This window comes from Passer montanus, unplaced genomic scaffold (assembly GCF_014805655.1).
Source record: "Passer montanus isolate IOZ18808 unplaced genomic scaffold, ASM1480565v1 scaffold46, whole genome shotgun sequence".
Taxonomy (NCBI): domain Eukaryota; kingdom Metazoa; phylum Chordata; class Aves; order Passeriformes; family Passeridae; genus Passer; species Passer montanus.
This window is the reverse complement of record NW_024369485.1, coordinates 5,715,467-5,737,978: the sequence shown is the minus strand read 5'-3', so window position 1 is coordinate 5,737,978 and position 22,512 is coordinate 5,715,467. Positions and strand designations below refer to the sequence as shown.

The 22,512-nt window shown below is 39.7% G+C and overlaps 2 protein-coding genes across 4 annotated transcripts in view; one reads left to right on the top strand and one right to left on the bottom strand.

The window, feature by feature from the left end:
* ATAD2B (ATPase family AAA domain containing 2B) overlaps positions 1-10,761 on the top strand; it is a 76,090-nt gene extending 65,329 nt beyond the window's left edge. Inside the window, exons 25-29 of one of the 3 annotated variants that reach the window (XM_039721659.1) lie at positions 1,284-1,754; positions 1,836-1,979; positions 3,600-3,727; positions 4,903-5,031; positions 6,410-10,761. In XM_039721659.1, coding sequence (XP_039577593.1) covers positions 1,284-1,754; positions 1,836-1,979; positions 3,600-3,727; positions 4,903-5,031; positions 6,410-6,451 — 914 coding nt within the window. In that variant the 3' untranslated portion in view covers positions 6,452-10,761. Of the gene's footprint in view, positions 1-1,283; positions 1,980-3,599; positions 3,728-4,902; positions 5,032-6,409 lie in introns of all 3 variants that reach the window. The other 2 variants (XM_039721658.1, XM_039721657.1) reach the window with 2 other exon arrangements.
* Positions 10,762-17,650: 6,889 nt separating this feature from the next.
* KLHL29 (kelch like family member 29) overlaps positions 17,651-22,512 on the bottom strand; it is a 324,971-nt gene continuing 320,109 nt past the window's right edge. The window contains exon 13 of the mRNA XM_039721629.1: positions 17,651-19,986. Within this exon, the coding sequence (XP_039577563.1) occupies positions 19,803-19,986 (184 nt within the window). The 3' untranslated portion in view covers positions 17,651-19,802. The remainder of the gene's footprint in view (positions 19,987-22,512) is intronic.

The window sequence follows — 22,512 nt, the reverse complement described above, 5'->3', positions numbered from 1 at the left end:
ACTCTTTTTATTGCAATGTGATTGTAACTTTAGATAGTTTTAAAGCTAAAAGGTTAGGATTTACTCCTGATGTGGTTGTTAAACTACCTCCTTACATACAGCACTCATGGGGAGAAGTTCTGAAGTACAACTGTGCTTCTGGGTGGCTGTGAATTAATTCTCAACACTTGTACCTGCACAGTGCCTGTGTCTTCAAAGCAAGATCTTTGTAACTCAGTGTGAGGTTGGCAGACACAGGTGTAGGACTTAACCCCATAAATCAAAGTAACTTACAAATATAAAGAACATTATGGAGGTGCTCAGCATAAGAGTTCAGTGTGAAAGGAAAGGAAATTTGTCAATCTGGTTACTATTGGCTGCGGTTTTTATTTTTAAAGTACTTTGCCACAACTTAAGCAGTTTTGCAAAAATAGAAAAGTCTTTATCGTTTGCTTGGATTTGAATGTAGAAGCTTCACTTTTTCCCAGTATTGGTCCTCTGAGCTGTGTCTAATTAGTGCTTTTGAAAAGGATATTGACAATAGCATAAGGTTGGAATGGTCTTCCTTCTGCATTTGCTCATCAAATTACAAATGTGTCCCAAAGCCTTCATATCAGTACCTTAGTTGTATCTCACTGCAGATAGGTTAAAAAAATAAAGTGGCCCTTCTAAAAAACAGTTTATGATGTAATTTTTCAAAGGCACAGAAAATAATACTAAGAAACAAGAAAAAGTAAAATTTCGTGGAGAAATAATAAAAAAAGGGAATCACATGCCTATATCGCTTGAAGTTGAGTATCACAATATGGCCCTCACAGCTGACTCTGCTTGGAGTCTTAGGTTGGATTAGAAGCTTCCGCATGTCCCTTCCAACCTAGATTATTGTATGAATCCACAGATTGCACTTTCATTTGTTTTATTGTGTAATCATTTCAAATCACTGAGGAGCTAAAAAGGGAAAATGAGAATAACTGTTTTTGAGTTCTCATTACCCAAATGAGCTACCCAAATTACTACACCATTGCTTTGCTGTTTTAAATAGGATTTTCTTGTTTCCATAGTTTAGGAATTGAGTGGATGATTGAATGTCCACTCCTTATACTTCTAAAATTCCTTGTTTCCTCTAATTTGTTCACATTCAAATCAAGAGACATTTTTTCCTTGAAGGTGAAGATACTTGATTGCCTCACACAGCACCATAGTCATATATGCTGGTCTCTTTACTGAGGGGTACCTCTGCATCTGAAAGTGTTTGTTGGTGTGTTTGTTCATCTAAAAGTGTTTGTTTGTGTGTTTGTTTTCAGTTCGAATAAGGAGAAAATCGAGACGGCGCTCCCAGTGGGGCAAAGGCATTATTAAGAAGAGGAAAGTCAATAATTTAAAGAAAGACGAAGATGATGCAAAGTTTGCTGATGATGAAAATCATGGTGAGGACAGTAAATTACTGGAAAATGGAGAGCTGGAGATCAGCACTGACTGCATTGAGGAGAATGGAGAGGAAACAGGAGACCTCTCCATGACAAATGATGAATCCTCTTGTGATATTATGGATATAGATGCAGAGCAGAGGCTTAACAATGGGACATCAGGAAAGGAAAACAATTTTGCATCCACAGAAGAGGAGAGCTCAAATGAATCCCTGTTAATAACTGACAGTATTACCCTGGGTGCTGAAAAGGATCTAAAGGAGGACTCTACGTTGAAAGGGGACTGTGTGAATGGAGAGCCATCTGTCCCCAGCTCCGAAGGTGTTCCTGTTCCAGCCTGTCATAATGGTAAAGTAGAATCACTTGATGCTGTTTCACCCTGTGACAGCAGTGATTGGTCTAGTAACAAGCAAAAATCTTTATCTGAAGATCAGCCAAAGGAGAAAATGGAAGCTTCCAGTGAAAATCAAGGAACTGATCTGGTGAAAGCCGAGTTACCACATTGCAGCAATAATGAGAAGACACTACAGAGCACAGACATTGAAACTAAAGATGCTGAAGCAGATAAAGAAGGTATAGCTTGTTTTCCATGTTTCTGTCTTTATGTCAGTGTCCAAGTTAACGTGTGTATTTTTCACTGTAATACCTTACGTTACAATTATTGTATAATAATATATTATTAATTACTGACTATTTATTTGAAATTTTTGGTATGCTTACAGCATTTAATTTCACATAGAAAAATGAGAAATACAATCTTGGTTTGCTGTCTTTTTATCTTAGACAAGAAAGTGTATCTCCACACTAACACTACTCTGTTCATATTTGTCAGCTTTGTGGGAAATACTGAGATAACATTAAAACAATAATTAAATATTTTAAAATAATATAAATTGTGATAAGTATAATGAATATTTTGGTTTGTATATTCTGTCTGATTTCTATTTTGATCTACATGATAGATATTTACTTTTTGATATTGACTTAGATATTGATAGATATTGTTATGTTAGAGAATATGATATAGTATCATTGACATGGGATAAAAAACATAGAAATAAAGAATGCATTCCTTTAAAAAATTGTGTGTAGCAAAAGTTGAAGGGGTTTAACTCATCACAAAAGCCAGATTGTTGTTTATCTTTTGGAGAAGGTATCTGGCTTGGGAGTCAGAGTGAACACAATAACAGTGCAGGAAAAAGATAAGAGAAGGGGAAGGAAAATCCTGGTGGTTTATAAAAGAAGGGGCCATGTCCTTTGAAGACAAGAGAGAGAGTTTCCTCAGGGAGCAGAAATGGAAGCCTTATGCATGATTGCCTTTTTAATGAGTTTTCAGAATTATCTAAAAGAATGGAATCTTTACTTCAAAAGTTAGTGCTGAGATTTACAAAGTAAATGAGCTTTAATGAGAGATCAGAATTATGAGAAGATTACTGTGTACATGTTGGCTGTGTTTGTACATACATATTTTCTCTAAGGGTAAGGAGAATAATACAGGAAAGGTCCTAGGAATATCACAAGAAGAGCGTGATGCGTTAAGAGCCTTTACATTTCTGAATTTGGTGGGTGAATTTTCTATGCTTTAGGATGGTTATGATAGCAGGGGTCCTCAGAAGTAAAGGCATTTAAAATAGTTGAGGAGAAAAATAGTGAATGAATGTAGGGAGACTATAAGGAGATAAGAAAATATTTTGGTCAATAGATTGAATTCAAAGGTGGAAGAAAATAGAAATGTGTAACAAATGCCTGAGTTTTGGAGTAGAAAAGATGGTGGAATACTGTGGTGATGATGACATGGGGTGCTTTAGAGAGAAAAATGAAGATTTGTTTCACTTGTGGAGAAAGAATTTCAGCATTTGCTTAGTGTGTGAACTTACCTTTGAAGCTGTTTAATTTGTTATTGTTGAATAGAAAGATACAATGAGAAAACTCGTAGTGGGATTCAGTTTTTATTCAAAGTTGGCACTTTGGAGTTGGATTTTAAGGATTGCCATTTTGTGTGTGTCTTCTGAACTGTGGGTTTGTGCACCTCTAAGCATTAGAATTGGCAAGCTGATGAATAATGTGCACTGCTACAATCTTGCTTGATTCCAAACAACCCAACAAACTAAACAAGTAAAATCAAACTGAAGTGAAGAAATAGGCTGCATTTTGTGGGACTGACAGTGCTGATAATTGTTTTTCAAATTACAGGTTTGCTCAAAAGCAAGAAAACACGAAAAGTCACTGTGGAGCAGTCAAAGCCCACAAGTCTGGAGCAGGTTCCAGAGGAACCTTCAGATCCCTTACCCTCTGTGGTTGTTGACCATGACAGACTAAAGGTAACAGAACCAAAAAAATAAATTAAACTATTAACAGACTCCATTAAAAAAGCTTCCTTTCTGTGTTCTGAACCGACATTTCCTTTAGTTTTGACTGCAAACAAGTATTATGATCATAGTGACTTCTGGAAATGATTTGTTGATCAGTGGTTTTTGGATGAAAGGTTAATAAAAGTACTGAATCCTTACTGTCCCATCATTACTACCCTTATAATCCAGTAATGACACTGGATTCCTAGCAGTCCACTCTTTTAATTGCCCATTTTTGCAGGTGCTCACATGTGTTAATTGGCCGTGCAAGGTACTAAGAAACTGCTGGGTGCCTGGTAATTGGGAGTTAATATCATCTTTTCCTGTGTAGATATACTTGGTGGAGAAAATTTAGTGGATTGGAAAGCAAATGGGAATTTGTGTTGATGTTTTGGCATTATAAACTGCTCGTTAATTTTCTTCCAGTTTTTTTAAACTTCAGGTTTTTTTCAGTTAAAATTGCAACAAAATTTGCTGTCTTCTGTTGTAAAAAGTAGCTTGACCTATTGTGACCTATGAAATTTAGATCCTATATTATGTGGAGTACAGATGATGATCTCTTCATAAACCTTAGAATTGTTATGACAGGAGCAAAAAAAATCTTAAATGTCACTCTTTGCTACTATGTAAAATACTTTCACCTTTGTTATGAGAAATTTTGCATGTGTTGTCCTCCTTCTACCCCCTTCTCTTTTTTTGTTCCCTTTAACAACATTTGTGGAAGACCAGATGTTTTCCTTTGGTGGTACTTTTTTTCACTGCCAGTATAAGTGCTTAAAAATGTCTACTTTGGCCATCAAAGCAGTTTTTAGGGTTTGCTTTGTTACAATGACTGACCAAGATGAAATAGGATGTAAATAGCATTCCAAAAGACCAAACATTGCCCCAGCTATATACTGAGTAAAAGAAGCTTAAGACAAGAAGAAAAGTGTGGGAATAAGCAGAGAAGTGAAAGGAGACATCAAGTCCTTTTTGTGTAAACATTGAAGCATGGCCTTGCTGATACCCAGGTGTGGTTCATTTCATTTGTATGTATCCCTTCAAAGGAGGGCTTCAGAAATACATTGCATTTCTGATTTGTCCTTAAAAAAATCAAAAAGTTATTCTAGGAACCCTCTTAATTTCACCTTTTGTTGTTCCAACAGAAACTGCTTGATTTGGTGGTTAAGAAAAGTGACAACCTGACTGTTGACCAACTTGAGAGATTGTATTCACTCCTCAGTCAATGCATCTACAGACATCGCAGAGACTATGACAAATCACAACTTATAGAGGTGATGTTGTACAGCTTCTTTTATTCTTTATCTGAATATTGTGAGATAGGCTTTTCAGAAACTGTTAATCTGTCAATTTATTGTTCTACTAGCAGGCAAAAGCCTTTAATAGACTTTGAAGAAGGTATCTATAAAAAGAAAAAAGCTTAGTGTGGTAACTTAGAAACTGGCAGTTATTTCTAAGAACACTTTCTGCAGAAGAGGATTAAGAATTTAACCTGGAAGAAGGGAGGAAGAAGAGGAGAGAATACAGCAGAGTGAAAAGCACATGCTGGCAGAGTAAAATTGAGTAGCAGCAGTTTCCATGTTTGTGGCATGACAGCAGTGGATGTAAAGTGGTGATTTCATAGGCAGCCTGACCTGACGTTGCTGCTGTTGCCCTTAATCGTGTTGGTGTGACTAAGCCAAAACCAATTGCCCTTCTGCTCCATGCAGATTGCAGATTCTCACTTTCATACAAGACCTTACAAGGGTGAACACTCTCTTGGTCAGTAAGTGCAGCCCTGGGAAGGTCAGTGCAGCATGGTGGAAGCCAGGTGTCTGTCTGCCTTGCCATCATCCTTTGCCACTGAAGTGTTTGCCCTCCAAGGCCTCCTGTACATCACCAGCAAACTGGTCATTTCACCCCTGGCACGGGCTGATGCCAGGTCTGGGTGTGCCTTCCCTCCATCACCACTGTTCTAACTGCAGAGGGGTTTGGATCAGCTTGCTGATTCAACTGATAATCAGCCCTGCTGAGAAAAGGATGACAATTGCTACTTTCCAGTTGAATCACTGAGCACTAAATATTTTTCTCCATGAATAATTTACAACAAAACCTGGAAAAGCCATAGTGGGGGATTTTGTAGAGTTCCTGCAAAATACTTTTCAAACTGTTTTCATGCTATTCCCTGCCATCTTCACCTAAAAATGTGTTGAAAGTCTGAGCAAGATGTTAGGTAGATTAAAAAGGCATTTGTCCAGCAGGAGTGTGTAGAGACCAATCTTTACTTTGATTATCCAGACTGTGCAGACTTGTGATTACAGCTGGGTCACCAACTGCAGAAGTGTGCAGTCAGACTTGAACTCATGCAGTGTGCCACTGCAATGCTTTCCTAATATATATTGAGCACATTAATTATATAAGTGACCCTAATAAGCCTTGATTTTTCTCATGGACTGTCATAGTAGAGGGCTTTTCTGCATTAATGCTTCTTTAATGAGTTCCCTCTTTTATCGTATTTTGCTAGCAGATAGCAGCTAATAAACAGAAACGTCTGTTTTCATATATTTATTTGTTCAGATTAAAAAAAGTATCACAGTAAGTACCACTACATAAAGTAACTCTATTTCTGTCTCTGTGTATTTATGAATAGTTAATGGTCTGTGTCTCTTGCAGGAGATGGAAAGAACAGTTCATGTGTTTGAAACATTCCTGTGAACTCGTCAAGATGGGTGGGTTTATCCTCTCAAACTGCTCATGGGAGAGCAGTCCTCTGAGCCATTCAGTTTCCATTTGCACCAAGTATGTGCAGAGCCTTGGTCTTAAGTGCTCTCTCTTTTTGTTTCTGTTGAATTTGGTGCTATTGTCTCAGGTACCTGAAACCAACCAGCCTACAAGAACCAAACGGAACTTCATATAGTTGTATCTGATATAAATAAAGAATACAATGCCACAGCTTGGAGATTTTTGGTGCTACAGAAACTGTTCTCATTCCTGCTCTTGTTCACTCTACATGCATTATCTTTGGGGAAACTTCAGGCAAAGTGAAGACCAACACATACAAGAGGACTGGAAAGAGCAGATCTAAGTTGAATATTTTTAAACAGGCAACCTTTTTTATTTTTTTTTCCAATTTTTCTCTTCTCTGGGGTTATGGACAAAAAAAATCTGTCCTAAAGAAGGCAGTGATGCATTGTGGTAGGAATCTTGAGTAACTGGATGTACAGTAATTTGAAGATGAGGCTCTCTAGAACTGCCTTTAATGTGCCTTTTAGTCAATTGAGAAAGATAAGGCTAAGCAATTTGTTTGGATTATAGCAAATGGCAATGTTAGAAAGCTGTCTGCAGAATGAAGATCTCCAAAAGGATGAATTGTATTCTCTTCATTGGATGGCAGCCAGTGTTATGTTTCTATAATGCCTGTCTTACTCTACAGAACTAAACTAAGACACACTGAAAAAGCCACATACTTTACCAAAATGGTGAAATTCCTTTTTCATTGGTATATATTTTGTTTTAGAAACAAGTTACACAGTGAAACTCTTCTGTGTTGCTAAAAATGAAGCATTTTCCCACCATGTCCTTGTTTTCCAGTGCGAGTTCTCTAAGGAAAGTGAGGTTAATACTGGCAGGTTTCGTTGGGAAGGTCTGTGTTTGTAATATAGCTTGGACTGTGCAGAGCAGGCAAGAAGACACTATAGTTGGTCAAAGTCCTGGAGCCCAACCTCAGCTGAAAATAAAACTTCTCTTAGGTTTCACAATTCGTTCCGTGCAAAGCATTGTTACTGTGGGGAGGATTGGAAGAGAGCCCTTTGAATCCATCTTTTTCTAAGAGTTCTCTGGGTCTGAATTGTGTGGTTCAACACCCTTCCTTTCTGGCAGCTGGAGAGAACAGTCTAGGCAGTTTTTATGTTTCATCACAAGCTCGGTATTAGAACATGACCTGGGCTGGTTTATTTCACACCCCGTGGAGATTGTTCTAGAGCAGTTGGCTGGTGCTCCCGTCGTGAACCATTCATTGTGACTGTCCCTACGTAGCTGCAGAAGTGTCTGTCCAGAAATATGCAACGCAGTGTGATAGGTTTTTAATAGACAAAACAGACTACTGCAGAGATCCTGAGCTACCTCAGCTTTTTGTATTTTAGTTACCAACAGTGTTTATGGAGGACTGTAATCACGCTGCTCCCCTGTGCAAACCCAGGCTTAGGGACTTGTCTCCACCTCTCCGGCTCATCCCAGGGTGGTGCTGCAGAGAGAGAAAACAGGGGCCTTGGGCTACTGCAGTAATCCAAAGTGCTTTGTCCATTATGGTTAAACATCAGCCTATCTTAGATCTTTTTCACCCCTGAATGCCACTGTTTTTCTTCATAGGTAATAGCAGAAAAAGGTTTTAAGCATTCATGTACATCTAGTTACACCGAAATGCAAACCATGCAGAAACACTGTATTTTTTAGGTGGGAAAGTGCGATTAAAAACAACAAAAACAAGCAGAAAACACATTTTAAATGAGATTCTTTGATCTCAGATTTGATTATGGGATTTTTTTTCCATGTTTCATTTAGTATTTATTAGCATCATACCTGTTTGAGATATTTATGTGTCTGGTACATTAACAGCATTTTGTATTTTGATGGAAATTGTTACAAACTTTAAGATTTGATTAAATGAAATGTAGCAGATTTTTTGTAGCAAGTTTCTGATAAAAGGGTTTTTTGCAAGTCTCAGGTTCTTGCTGCAGAATTTTTTAAAAATATTTATTCCAGTTTCACTTACTCAAAGAAGTTTTTGTTCAAGTAACAGCAGCACTTGTGGAAGATAAAACTGCATTCATTTTTAAGAAGATAATAAATTTATATAAACTAAAACAGTTGAGAATTTTAGTCACCAGTGAGTGTAAAAAGCAAGTTTAAGCTAACGCCTAGCATTAAAAAAGGTTCTAAAAGGTCAGGTTTTAAAGGAAAATTTTTACTGTCAGTTGTTGATTGGGAAAAATCATTAAGAGGCAACTTTACTAATTGAGGAGCTGCCATGTTGTTTTAGAGAAACATAGCTAATATCAGATGTTCTAGTGGACAGCTTACCTAAAATGATATACTCGCCTTCTTAGCCCAAATAACCACACTTCAGTTTTTGTTTTCCTTTACAGATGTCTGGTGGTTATAGAGTTAAAACAGCTGTTAATCTATCCATGTGGTCTAAACTTGTTTACTCTTTGTATGTTTTTAATTTTTTTGCCACATAGCACTGGCAAGAGTTTGTACAAATTGACCTCTCTTCCTTGTTTCTTGTTGTGAAAATTGCAAATAAACTCCTGTGTGAGTCCTTGTCCTGGACTCTATGGAATGTGCCAGCCAGGAGGAGGAGGTTTCCCTGGGGGCTGGGGGGGCTGTTTTGGAGTGATAGAGTTGCTCTTGGGTGATGGCTCTGGAGTTAATTGTATTTGCAAGCTTGAATCTCACCTGTGATTATTTTGTTTTGTTTTGTTTTGTGTCCTCTGTATTGTTACTTGATTTCCTCATATGCCAATGTATTTATAGGATTACTGGGTTTTGTAATATCTTGTCTTCCTTTTTTTTTTTTTTTTTTTTTTTTAATTAAGTTGGTGAGTCAGCGCTGGTTTTACCTTCAGTCTCGTGAATGGCAGGTCCTGCAGCTGATAGTCTTTTATTTTGTTTTTGTTTTATTTTGTAATCACAACATAAGCTTGAATTTGGGCTTGTACTTGCATCTTTTGTATCTTGTACATTGGGTTATTTAGACATTGGGACGTCCTGTTTGGTTTCATTAACGTGTGTCTACTTTGTGGATTAAGTAGACTTCCTTCATCAGCTATGGTATATTTTGGATTCTATAGTTTTATTCAGAATTGTGTTTAAATTGATGTTTTGCATTTTGACTTCATTTTACGTTAGTTTGAAGTAAGTTATTTAATTTTTTTGAACTTCTGGAAATTTTGAACATTTTACTGTAATTTGTAATATAACTGCTGTGAAATACTTGAATAAAGATGACAAGAAAACACAGCTTTAGCTCCTTCAAAAATGTATTTAAAAGAAATGGCTGAAAACAGTAATTTCCTTACTAGACCTCCTTGGTTTTGCAGTTTAGATGTGAGACTTTGGGATCTTGCTGTTTAATTATTTTGAGCAGTTTGGTCCAACTTCTGCTTTCAGTGTTTGTCCATTAGAGAAATGGCTTCTAACTAGAGGGTGTTTTTTTTTTTAAAGGAAAGACTCTTTCCTTTCTATGTATTGTATTTAGCAGAGTTGTTCTTACAACTTTGGCTTGTTTGTTTTTTGGTTTTTTATAGATGAACTCTTGAGGTGTAGGACATGGAACACCCCTGAACATTTCCCTCTTTTCCTTTCTGTCTACCTTAAACTGTAGGGCTCCTGGGTAAAAGAGTAGTTTAGGAAGTGGGTAGTAGTAACTTCATGTCTGATTCCAATTCCACTGTTATATGCAGCTTTGAAAGCACAATTAGGTTTGAAATTTAATACCTGTTGTATAATAATGAAGCTGACTGGTGAGAGCCTGGGCTGGTGTGTTGTGACCTGGATGGCCTTGCAGGTACCAGCACCAGCTTGGGTTTGCAGTCTAAATAAAGGAAGTGGAGTGTGAGGTCTTGTGTCTCCCTTTGTCTTTCAGGGGTGGGAATGGCCATGGTAACAGAGAATAGATTCAGGTCTGATTTCTGACAGTGCCTGTAAAAATAACCAGTCAAAAGAGACAAAATATTTGGCACTACAAAAGGATTCTTGTAAAGATACTTAGTGAATTTGGAGTGGTACTTCAAAAGCATGATTTAGTAAGAAATAGTTAGGGTGGGTGTTCCTAAAGCCTTAGTAGATGCTTGTGCAACACTCATATTTGTCAAGTGTTCCCTGCTTAATGCTGCTTCCTTTTGCTGTTGGTTTCTGCCTGGAATGTAGTTTTGAAATCTAATTTCCCATATTTCCTTAAATTTGCAGTGCTGCACATTCTCTGTTTCCTCCTTAAGCTCTTCAGGTAATTTATTTAAATAAATTAAAAATGAGATCCTTTTCTTCTGTGTCTTGGGTAGGATTTGGACTTGTAATATATGGGGTTTTAAGCCAGCACTGCATGTGAATAAATTCTGCAAGCTAAATCAGTAAACTTACAAACTGATTAATGAAGCCAAACACTTCATTTTTTTATTCCCTCCTCCTTTTATGCTTCACTTGTGGTCATGTAACTATTATGTAAAAATGAGGGATTATAAACTTTAACACTAATTAATTCAGCCTCATTCCATTTCTAGGTGAGTCATTTTTTTCCAGTGTGATCATTTGCATAGGAAGTGTATTTCAGTTGAACCCACTGCCAGTAGATGGTTGTGACTACTGTGAAATTCCATTTATTTTAGAATTGCATTTGAGTTACGCTATACTGAGCCTTACTTTTATATCAGGAAAAATCCTATTCCTTTAAAAGCATGATAAGCAGCTAAGATTTGAAACGGGTTCATCACTTCTGGTGGAATGTTAGTGTGAACCTGGCCATTTGCATTGAGGTTGGCTGGTCTGGAATGCTGGTGTGGAACAATGCTGCTTTCAAGAGTGAGGTGCAGAAGGTGATGGGAAGTGCTTCAAAGGCTCCTCACATCCAGGGTGGGGCAGAGCTGCTCAAGCTCCACCTTTGGGGTGGCAGTGATGCAGCCCCCACGTGGGGTTGGTTCTGCTGTGCTGGACTCCTCTGGTTTGCTGGGTTTGCTTCTGTCCTCCAGCAGTCTGGATTTTGGCAGAGTATGTGTGGGAAATGTGCAGGTCCCTCGGACTGGGTGGCTCTGGGAGTGCTCACACCGTTTTGTCACCCTGGTTTTGTTGTGGACATGAGAGAACCCTTTTGCATCAGTGTAAAATCTGATTTGTGCCATAATCCAGAGATGCTTGACTGTGTCTACGTGAAAGTAGGAGTTTGTGGGAGATGACCTGTCCACCTGGGGACTCTGCATTTGGAGCAAGGAAAGACTTAAGGTCAAGTTTCAAAAGGACTCCCTTTGAAGTATTTATTCATCAAAGGGAGTGAAACAAAACATGGAGGATTAATTCATCCTAGAAAATACGTTAAATTTGAACTCAATTAGTTTTCTAAGAAGGAGTCTTTCTGCTGTAGAAGAAAAAGGAAATGATGTTTTAGCTAAGAACCTATTTGTGAAAGCCCCAGCTACAGTTTTGTTGTAAAGATCTGGCATTCTCCTGCTGACTTTGCTACTCCTTGTAGAATCCCTTCTGTGTGGAGGCTGCCTGGAAGAACAGTGATACCTGATTTTGGTGATAGGAAAGGACAAATTGCTAATATGTTTTAGGTTTCTAATGAACATAATTCTGACAGAGATTTTGAAGTGATGCCCACTGTATTCTCTGTGACATTACAAAAGGTTAGTGTGATAAAGGAAATGTAGCATGGATAGTCTCATGTTGAATGTGGCTAACATCAGTTTAGTAATAAATTACTGTTTTCTATAGACATTTGAAGTATCATAAATAAAAGCAGGTAAGACTACATTTTCATGAGGCATTGGAGATTTAACTGGTATAAAATCAATGTCTCACCTTTATAGTGGGGCTAGGCTGCTTCAGAGTCTTGCTCTAAAATCTAAAGCTTGTCCAGCAGGAAAAAAGCTTTTTTAAAAAAAAGTTTCCTTTTCACAAGATTCAGAGGACAGCCACGAAAGCACAAGCTGAGCATAAATTTTACTCTGTTAATCTTGTCAATGCATGAGAATAAATTGTGGAAATGGAAATGAACTGACATCTAATGATGATTTTAAATGTTCAGCAATTTGTTAACAAAAATTTGGGTTTATTCACAGGGAATAATGCCAGCAGAAAACACTGGTTTGTTGAATCGGATGCTGTGGCACGTATGATTTAATCTCCTGCATGCCCAGGGCTGCTGACATCTGAATGGCTTAACAGTGGTTTTGGGGAAGGCATTTAGTCTGCAGAGTACATCTGCCCTGCTCTCTGAACTTCTCATGGAGCAGTTAAAACTCGTGGGCAGAAACATGTGCCTCACTCCGGATTTGTTTTGGCCCAGCTTCACCTTCCTGGCTCTGCTTCTCGTCCTCTCTTGGTGTTTCAGACTATTCATACCTGTTGCTCCCCCCCATGAAGGTACTAATGCACTGTGATCAAGTAGCCTCTCCATCTTCTTTTTGCTGAAGAACAAGGTTTTTATGGCTCTCACTGCATTTTCTCCAGCCTTTAAGTCAATTTTGTGGCTTTATTCTGCAGTAGGTCAATTTTTCAACATCTTCTAAAACATTTGTTCACAGAGGAAATTGATGTGATATTCCACCATAGGTCCCACCAGTGCCATTTATAGAGGGAAAAATCACTGATTCCTATTCCCTGTCCCCCTTTTTGCACATCTAAAGATCAATTTAGGCCTTTTATACCATGAAATTGGGCTGGGTACACTTGTTTGACTCTTCTCAGACTTGCAGCTTTTCATGATGCAGTTCTCCATCCTGAATGTCAGTGTTCTCCATTCCCACCTCTCTGAGGTCCTGCTTAGCTTTATGAAAAGAAGTTTTATGGGTCCCAGGCAGCCAGAGGAGCCAGCACCATATGTATGACTTGTTCAGGCCTCATTATCTTCCCCTCGGCTCATCTCCTTTTCCACAGGTCTGTGACTTGTGATTTATGTCAACATTTTCCTTCAAGAACTTCGGGAGAAGAGGATTCCCCCATTAGAAACACTCTGATAGAACCAAATTGAGAATTACCTGAGCAGATTGGATATTCCTCAATTAATCTGCCTTTTCTTAGCCCATTTAATATTTGCTGTCTGAATACTGTACCATGAGGAAGTTGAAGTGTTTTGTCACATGCTGTTGAAAATCTATTACCTTATCAATCAAATGTGTAATCCTGTCAGAGAACGAGATCAGCTTTGTGTGATACAGCCAATTTTCTAGAAAATCATTGTATTTCTTCTTATCCATTTGATTCACGATCACTTTAGTTAGATATCATCTTTCCATTTTTACTTGGGCTTGATGTCAGGTGAATGCCCTGTAATTACCCAGTCATTTCACTTGCCCTTTGATAACTGTCACATTATTGGCACTCTCTGAAATACCCCCATGTTATTAAAAATGAATGTCAGCAGGGCAGAGACTTCTGGGCTTTCTGGAGATGGTTATGTTAGGTTACCTCTGGAATTAAAAACCCCTTATCCAGTTGGGAAAGTCTCATTCTCTCCAGGTAGTAAGCAGCCTGGACGTATTGATCTCCGTAGGGGACACCTCTTGCCAAGCAGTAAACAGAAATATGAACCATTCCCAAGCTGCCACATTCCCACTCTTTCATTCCCACTCTTCAATTTTCCCCAGAAAGGCTATGCATGGCTTTTTTATGATAGAATCAGAGAATGTTTGGGGTTGAAAGGGACCTTAAAGATCATCTAGTCCCAGTCCCCTGCCACGGGCAGGGACACCTCCCAGTGCACCAGGTTGCTCAAGGCCTTATCAAACCTGCCTTTGAACACTGCCAGAATTGGGGCATCCACAACATCCCACGGCATCCTGTGCCACTGTCTCACCACCCTCACAGGAAAGAATTTCTTCCCAGTATCTAATCTAAATCTCCCTTCTTTCAACAGTTTCTGTCAAAGAGTGCCTCTCTGGATTCCCCCTTCAGTTACTGGAATGCTGCTATGAGGTATCCTTGTAACCTTCTCCAGGCTCAACAGCCTCAGCTTCCTCAGGCTGAAATGTTCCAATACATAAACAGGGAACTTGCAGAAAAGCTGGGCTTAAATTGAAATAGGTAAAATTGAAATTGATGTAACAAGTAAGGGAGCACTGCATTCACTGGGCACGAAAATATGTAACTTACTAAAGGATGATCTCTTTTAATGGAAACAGCTGCCAAAATTCCAGTGGGTTTGGCAGTTTAGGCTTGCTGTGTGAGAGCTGATTATTGTTTCTGTGGTAGAAGGACAGTGATTCTGGTGGAGCATCAGGCTTAGGATACTCTTGGAGTATTTGGTGTGTCCCCTTCCCTGTTCAATTCCCTGATCCTTATTTGGATGCTGTCCACCAGCACAGGGACAGTGCATTAGAAATTAGGGACTGCTGAAATTCCCAAGATGTGGAGAGGCATTGGCTCATTTTTATCTGTAAGACCTATTTTTTATTAACATGTATTGTTTTTAATGAGGTGAGAAGCTGATGCTTCTGTAGGAATGTCACAGGTGACCTTAGGTAGGTGTCCGCTCTTTAGCCACAAAAATGTAGGAAAAGATCACTGATACTGGACAACAGCAAAGGTTTGGTATTGCACTTTGCCAGTAGGAATCTTGCTGTGTAAGATCTGGGGTATGTATGAACTCCAAAGGATAAAGAACTGCTCAAAACCAGCAGATTATGAAATTAAAAGCAGGAAGCCTTTCAAATCTTCATTGTACAGCCCACCACTAATGAAAAATGCAGAGGCAGATATGGTTTGATGGCACCACTGGAACTTCCTTCTCCCAGGTAGTAACTGAGCCAAAACACTTAATTCTGTGTGTAAAGCTGCTACTGACTGAAGTAGAATTTGTTTAGATAAAGGAAATTGGAATTTATTACTCTGTAAGAAATCTGCTCGCTAAACAGGACTTCCTGAAAGTAGTGTGTGGTATCAAAAGAAAAAACACTGGTGACCAGCAAAGGGAGAGCTGATTTTCACTGTAGTCTGCCACACTGTTTTTTGTTACCAGGCTTCCAGAGCTTGGCTGAGGAGCCCACAATGTCAGCTCTTGCTCTCTGAATTCTAACCTCAGTGAGTGTTTAATCATGCCTCAAACAGCTTGGCTTTTTGGAGGAAAAACGGTGTTTCTGTTCTGGTATTGCTGTCCAGCTCAATGTAATGAGTGATGGGAACACCGTGCCCGGGATGCATCCATCTGCTTCCCTCCAGACCATTTTCTTCCTGGCCTTTTCTGCAGTCTGAAGTTATCAACCCAGAACACTCGCTGATGATGGGAACTTAGTGCTGCCTTCCTGTACGTGCAGGCATCTCTACCTCAGCTGAAAGCAAGCTTCTGTTTTTGAGCTGACTTAAAATGGGAAAGAAGATATTTAGGGGTGAGCTTAAGGGTCTCATCCAATTTAAAAGGCTTGTATTAGCATGACAAGTTAGAAATGTCTGAGTAGATATAGAGTCAGTGTCTTACAGACCTGGCACAGGTTGCAGCCTGCCAAGTCCTCGCTGCATATGCTGTGTGCAGTTTTATTTGATATTACATTACACCACATCACCTTTTTTCAGCGGGGACAGAGCAGCAGCGTGGTTCTGAGACCATGCCCTTGCATTGGAAACAGCAGAGAAAAGCTTTGGGATCTGTTCCCTTTTTCCCAGACAAATTCTTCACGAGAAGCCAGGAGGGTGGTCGAGTACCTGAGGCCACTTGTGCCTGTTCCATCTCTGCTGGTTGAACAGATTTGTGCTGGTGGAGCTGGGCAGGAGCAGCTGCTCTCCTGGCTGATCCCTGCAGCTGCAGAACATGGGTTTGGCTGTTTGTTGGTTTGTCTGGACCCCTCCAAGGGCAAGCTGGAGTGTACCCAGCGCTGTTAATTAGCTGCTGCAGTTGCACTGTGCTAAGCTCAGCCTTAACACCTACCTGCAGTTAATTAGAAGATGGGGTTGCTGAGGTTTTATTAGTACAGTGTGTTTGCTGCTAGATGAAACAACAGCAGAAAGGGGGATGACTTGTGTAAATTGTCAGGGGTGGGTGCTTACCTGAACGCAGTGAGCAGCCCCGTTTGGAGATCACTCTCCTTCCCAGGTGAGCCAGGAAAGAGTCACACCAGCGAGCAAAAGAGGCTCTTGAGCCAGCCTGTCCCCCTGAATTTCTTAAAGCTTTTAAGAAGAAAAATCTCTGAGCAGATATGTGCATATGATTCATTTGGCATAAGCACTCAGCCAACTTCCCAGAAGGGTACTAAAATAATTTCCACATACAAGTAAAGTAAATAGTCTGTGTCTTGTTCATCCTACCAAGTATTATTGACTAGTGCTGAGTAAGAGATCCATGCAGAGCCTTGATGAAAGGTTGGCAACTCACCCCACTTGGTCTGGATTATTGCAGCATGGTTTTGTAATATTGAATTGCAAGGCTTTTAGTAATCTTCACAGGCTGTTCAACCTCAGCCACTAAGCCTAAACTAAAATGTTTAAACACTGTAGTTCACGCTCTTAAATACTCTGTAAGAACTGGAGACAATTTCAATAAATGTTAGGCTCTTTCTGTTAATGTGCGGAACAGAAATTACCTCCTCAGATCCGGCTGAAATGTTCCACTGTGGTGGTATTTGAGACTAGTTATATTTGGCTCATCTTTGTTCCAGATCCAGTTTTACAACTACCAGATGACACCCTAATGAAACATCAAAGAAGCCATGAACGGTTGCATGGAATTGCTCTCTGAACGATGTATCCAGTGAGGTACACAGCTCCCACACTGGATACAAAGGAATTTTGACCATAGGGCAAATGTAGCTTTCATCTTTTAGACATTGCAGCACAAATTTTTGCATTCATTAAAAAAATAAAGTAAAAAAGCTGTTTACCAGGTTTTTTTTTCAAGATTGTTTCCTATACTATCTTGAGCCCTTCTGTTCTTTACTTAATAGTACAATTGGGAAAATAGATGAACAAAAAACAGTCCTTCTGAATAAAATCTAAAATTACTTCTAAGATTTTTTCTGAAATGAGAATGAAAGCACTTTGGAAGCTTCTGAGTGTTTAAGTAGTATTAGCAATAAATTTTTGGATTTGCAAGAGAAACTAGATGGAATGAATACATTTTCATCCCTGGCTGGGTTGAAACATGAAGTCCCCATTTGTGCAGTGTTTTTCCTCGATCAATCATGACAAAATTAATCCAATCTGGATGCTGAATCTAGATCTATAAATATATTTATTATAATATAACAAGAACTTAACAGTAAACATAAACTATATACAATACCATTACAGATAACCCTGTTTTTAATATTATTCACAGAAATAGCCAGTTTTGTTCCAGTGTGAGAAATGAAGAAATAAGCTAAATTGAAAATGTCGAATGTGTTTCAGTCTTGTTGACAGGTAGCACCTCCTTTGGAGGTAGACACACACCAACACTAAAATTAGTCCTGCCCCAGGCAGTTAGAAACTTGTGCTCCAATCTTTAGGTTCACACTTGCACCCTGTTTGACATAAATACTTTAAATGACATACTAGTATATAATTTTGTTGTGCTTATTATTTTTCTTTTCTTTAAAGAATAAATAAAACAACTGCATAACAAAGGCTGGAACCTCACTGTCAAAATGAGAGGCTTGAGTCACTTTATAGCTTGACTCAGCTGACTCGAGCACATTTTCTTTAAATACTGCAAGATACAAATGTCTTTGTTGTTTTTTTTAAATTTTATTTTATAAATGGTTATTAATAAAATAAGATGAATAGCTAAACATCTGCATTGATTTCCCCAAAGCTGTAGGCAGACCTCCCTTCATATAAAAAGGCTACTGTATTTGGTATGAAATTCAACTAGATATTGAATGCAAGATCTCACCCACACCCTGTACAGGACTCTCCTTCTTGAATTACTGGTATGGCATTTGGGATTTGAGTCTGCAAAGGCAAGTATGGCAACTTTTTTCCCCCTACTTGGAAGGAAACCAGACAATCCTTAGCTTGGGGTTACTTTCTACTGCTGAATTTTAAGATTCTTTTCCCTGCCCCCTCTATGTTACCCAGTCCATCTCCCATTTGTTCCTTTTATGTATAAATTTATAAAGAATTTCCACATCACAATGCTCTCTGGATAGACAATATTTTAATATATATAAAAATATAACCCCTGTGCTGTGCATATACGTACAACTCTACATAGTAATAATTTGAAGTCTCTTACACTGGGCTTAAGTCTATGCATTTTTCTACCATGGGCTTTAAACTCATGTGTTTAGAATCTGTAAATAAGAAGTATAAGGCTTCCACACCTAGGGAAGGAACTTGAAAAATAAAGTAAAATAAAAAACTTCTCAGCCTTTACATAAAAGATAGTGGCGTGTATCCTGACGTACGGAATTTTGGTTGAGAGCCAAAACCAAGTGTGCAGCCACAGGAGGCATCTTCTGTGTTTGATGAACACGTGGCAAACCCACACTATGCTGTGCATTTTACTGTGATTCCAGCCAGAAGTGAAGAGAGTGGGTTTACCAGGAGAATGCCTCTGGAATCCAAACAGTTTCCATTTTGCACTGAGGGAATTCGGCACTGCCAAGTGCATCAGCAGAAACCCAGAGGAAAAGGTTTAGAATCCCCCACCCCCCACTGTGGGCACAGCCAGATGTGCCCACATGAGAATCACCAGGAGCAGAAACTCATCCAGCCCAACAGACCTTTTGTTTTCTTCATGTTACATGGAATTTATTACCAATGGCTATTCTTCTTCTCCCTAGTCCCCACCTCACCCTGCTTTTGGGCTCTTCTCTAGAGAACTGAAATATTTGTTTGATCTGATGGAAGACTGACATCAACATAAGCCATCTGTCACACAAAATTTCTCTCAGTCATTGGTATTGAAAAGCGTGTATTAGAACCAAATGAGGAATCAAAGTGGTAAGGACACTTTGACCTTTCAAATAGACTGATGCCTGAAGTGTAATAGTAAAACTAATCTGCATGGTTATTTCAAGAATCAAGCTTGAGCTCTAAAGTAAAATGCAGATTATTTTTTCCTCTCTTCCCCAGCTTAAAAAATATGAGAAATTCTATTGCACCTGGGTTGACCAAAAGCCGATGTCCAGAACAAGTGCCACTATAACATCTAGTGACACCCTTGCATTATTAAGTTACAATATCTTACATAGCACGGAGCTCTCTGCTCCTTGTTCACCAAAAGGTGAGGATGATTTTTCTACATTCAATGTAGACACTATTCAAGACCTTAGAGCAGTATGTTCACTGGCTGGCTTTGCTGCTTTTGTTCCTTAAGTAACTATTCTTCTTGCCTGCTTTCAGCAGGTACAAACAGTTCTCCATCCGACTCCTGGGAACATCAGCCACTCTGAATGTACTTCTTGATTGCTACGCAGCCGTGTCGGAAAACGGGGCAGGGCATATTTGGTAGAAGTGTCCACGTGTTTGTTTTAGGGTCGTAGGCTTCCATGTTTCCCAGGGCAGGTCCTTCGCTGCTGACAATCCCACCAGTAGCATAGATTTTTCCATCCAGAACCACAGCACTGTGTTTTTCAAAAAAAGAAAAAGTTAAGAGTTAGTTGTCTTACTGAGCAATTTTCTTTTTAGGCTTAAAACAAACCCAGTCTTTTATAACAATGGACAAACAATGAATACACCTTTTGTTCTTATCTGTATAAAGCTGTGTGGGCATTTCTCTTCTCTCTCCCTTTCTCTCTCCCCAAAATTAATCCTTTTTGTGTTTCTGCCAGGTCGGTAACTGTTGTCTCTAACGTAAACAACAGATAAAAGTCCAAGTAAGATCCTTCTCCAGCCCACACATGGGATCTGCAGCAAAAGCAGCAGGGTGGTGTGTCCCTGTAATACTTTGCATATGCAAAACTAATCCAAACAATTTGGGGTTCCCACCACCTCAGCTGGAATAAGCTCTTGCTTCAAGTTACTTCTTTAATTGTTAATAAATTAAACATGGGGGTACGAAATGAGGGATAAAAATCTTCAAGTATGTTCTGTTGCTTCAGCCCCTTCCATTGTTGTGTCCTGGCACGGGGTCCTGGAGATCCTGCTGACCCCAGAGCTGTCCATGGGAAAGTGGATCTGGGGCACGCGGATCTGGGGCTGTGTGGCTGAGGGGAGCTCTTTGTTGGCGTCTAAAGAAGACAAAAGACCTTACTGCTTTCCTAAAGTGAAAGTGTTGGCCTTCAGATACCTCATGTAAATCAAGAATAATGGGGCTGGGCTAATCCCATGGTCCACAGGCTCCTGGTAAGAGGGAAGGTGCACAGGTGTGGAAGGTATTTGATAGAAAAATTGTCCCTTGCTCTCATGTCTTCCTTCTCCTTTATGCCTTGGCCTCTTGAGCAGTGGTGCACACAGCAGGACACTGCCTTGGGCTGATGAAGATGGGGCTGGGCTCCCACGTGTGCAATTGGAAATGGCAGAGGCATGGGTGGGAAAGCCAATGCAGGGTTGCCATGTGCTCCGTGCTGCCTTCGCGCTGCGTGGGGCAACCCAAAATTGGGGCTGTCTGCTTTTCATCTGCCAGGAAGCCCAAATTTACCTTCCAAGTTGATTTAAAGATGTTGTTAACCTGGATGGGATTGGCAGTGGCTTTTCTGGCAGCTGGGTCCATTTGGAGAGCAGCTGATGAATGATTGCATTGGGAAGGAAAAGGGAGACTCGGAGAGTATGTACCTGGCAAAGGACAGCAGGGAGAACAAGAGGGAAGATGAGAAACTAATTGCAACCAAGAAGGCAGCCTAGATCTAACAAGATGGAAAAGTTTAGTGGTCTTCTAGGCTTGGTAAAAGCAAAGTAATTTTGTCTGGCTAATTTTGAAGTACTGGGAAGAGGAAAGATAAAAAGTGATAAAGGCAAAAGCCAGAGTGCTGGAAGACACAGGATGAACTGAGACTAAAATGGCACTGACAATGCCACGTGCTTCTGAAGAACACAAGACTCTGATGTCCTTGTGGAGAAGCAGAGCCTGAGGTTAAAAATAAACTCACAATGACAACAGTGAGGACTCAAATAAGCCTAGTCCCTTGGTACCGCCAGGAAATAGGAAATAATGAGAATCTTGTCAAAATAACTGTTAATCTGAAAGGAGGAGGAAGGAGAGGGAGACTTGAAACATTTGATTAGAGCCTATCCACAAATCAGCAGGGCTGGATGATGCATAGCCCAGGCTCCTGAGGGAATTTGCTAATGAACTTACTGAACCACGGGTAATTATTTTTCAAACGTCAGGGAGAAACAGGGAAGAATAAGGACTTGAGTAAAGCAAGTGACATCCTGAAAGATGGCTTTGAAAGAGAAGGAGCTCACCTCCAAAGGAGCCAGAGCTGGTGGCAGAGAGGCACTGCCTGGCAGGAACTCCTGCCATGGCTCAGTCCCTATGCCCAGGAGGAGGCAGAGGTGGCAGGACCAGCTGACCCAGTAAATCAGAGAAATGTGCTAATTAAACAACAGTTCTGCACTTAGGATATTTGCTGAGGGGTGGAAAGCCCATCTCTGGATAGGAACAAGTTACTTTTTACACAGGCTGGGAATTTCTGCTTGCAAAATCTGGCCTGAGGAGAGGGAAGGATTGCCCCACCCCAGGCTCCTGATGTGGTGGAGGGACCATTGAAATGAGCAGAATGAGAGTGGAGAGATGAGGATCTCGGGTAGTGATTGCTGGTTTTATTTAACTTTTTTTTTTTTCTGGATTATGAAGAAGATGGAAGCTTATTTGTCTGGGATATGCTTTGGGATGTGGAAGAAGGTCTAATGTCAGAGATGGACTGAGGTGCAAAGCAACTCTGCTGCCTTGATTCTCTAATGAAATGCTGATTACTAATTAAAACAGTACTCCTACACAATGCTTGATGCAAAAAAGGAAATAAAAATTAAATGGGTTATCAGCTTTGTTGGATCAAGTGGGAAAATGAAACAAACTCCAAAAGATCCCCAAAAAAGATCTGTCTGAAGAACTATCAATAATGGGCAATTGAAACAAGTATTAGTGTGGAGCATGGACATGGGCTGGTTCCATCAGTGCTGATGATCAAGGTCTGCTGTCCATGAAT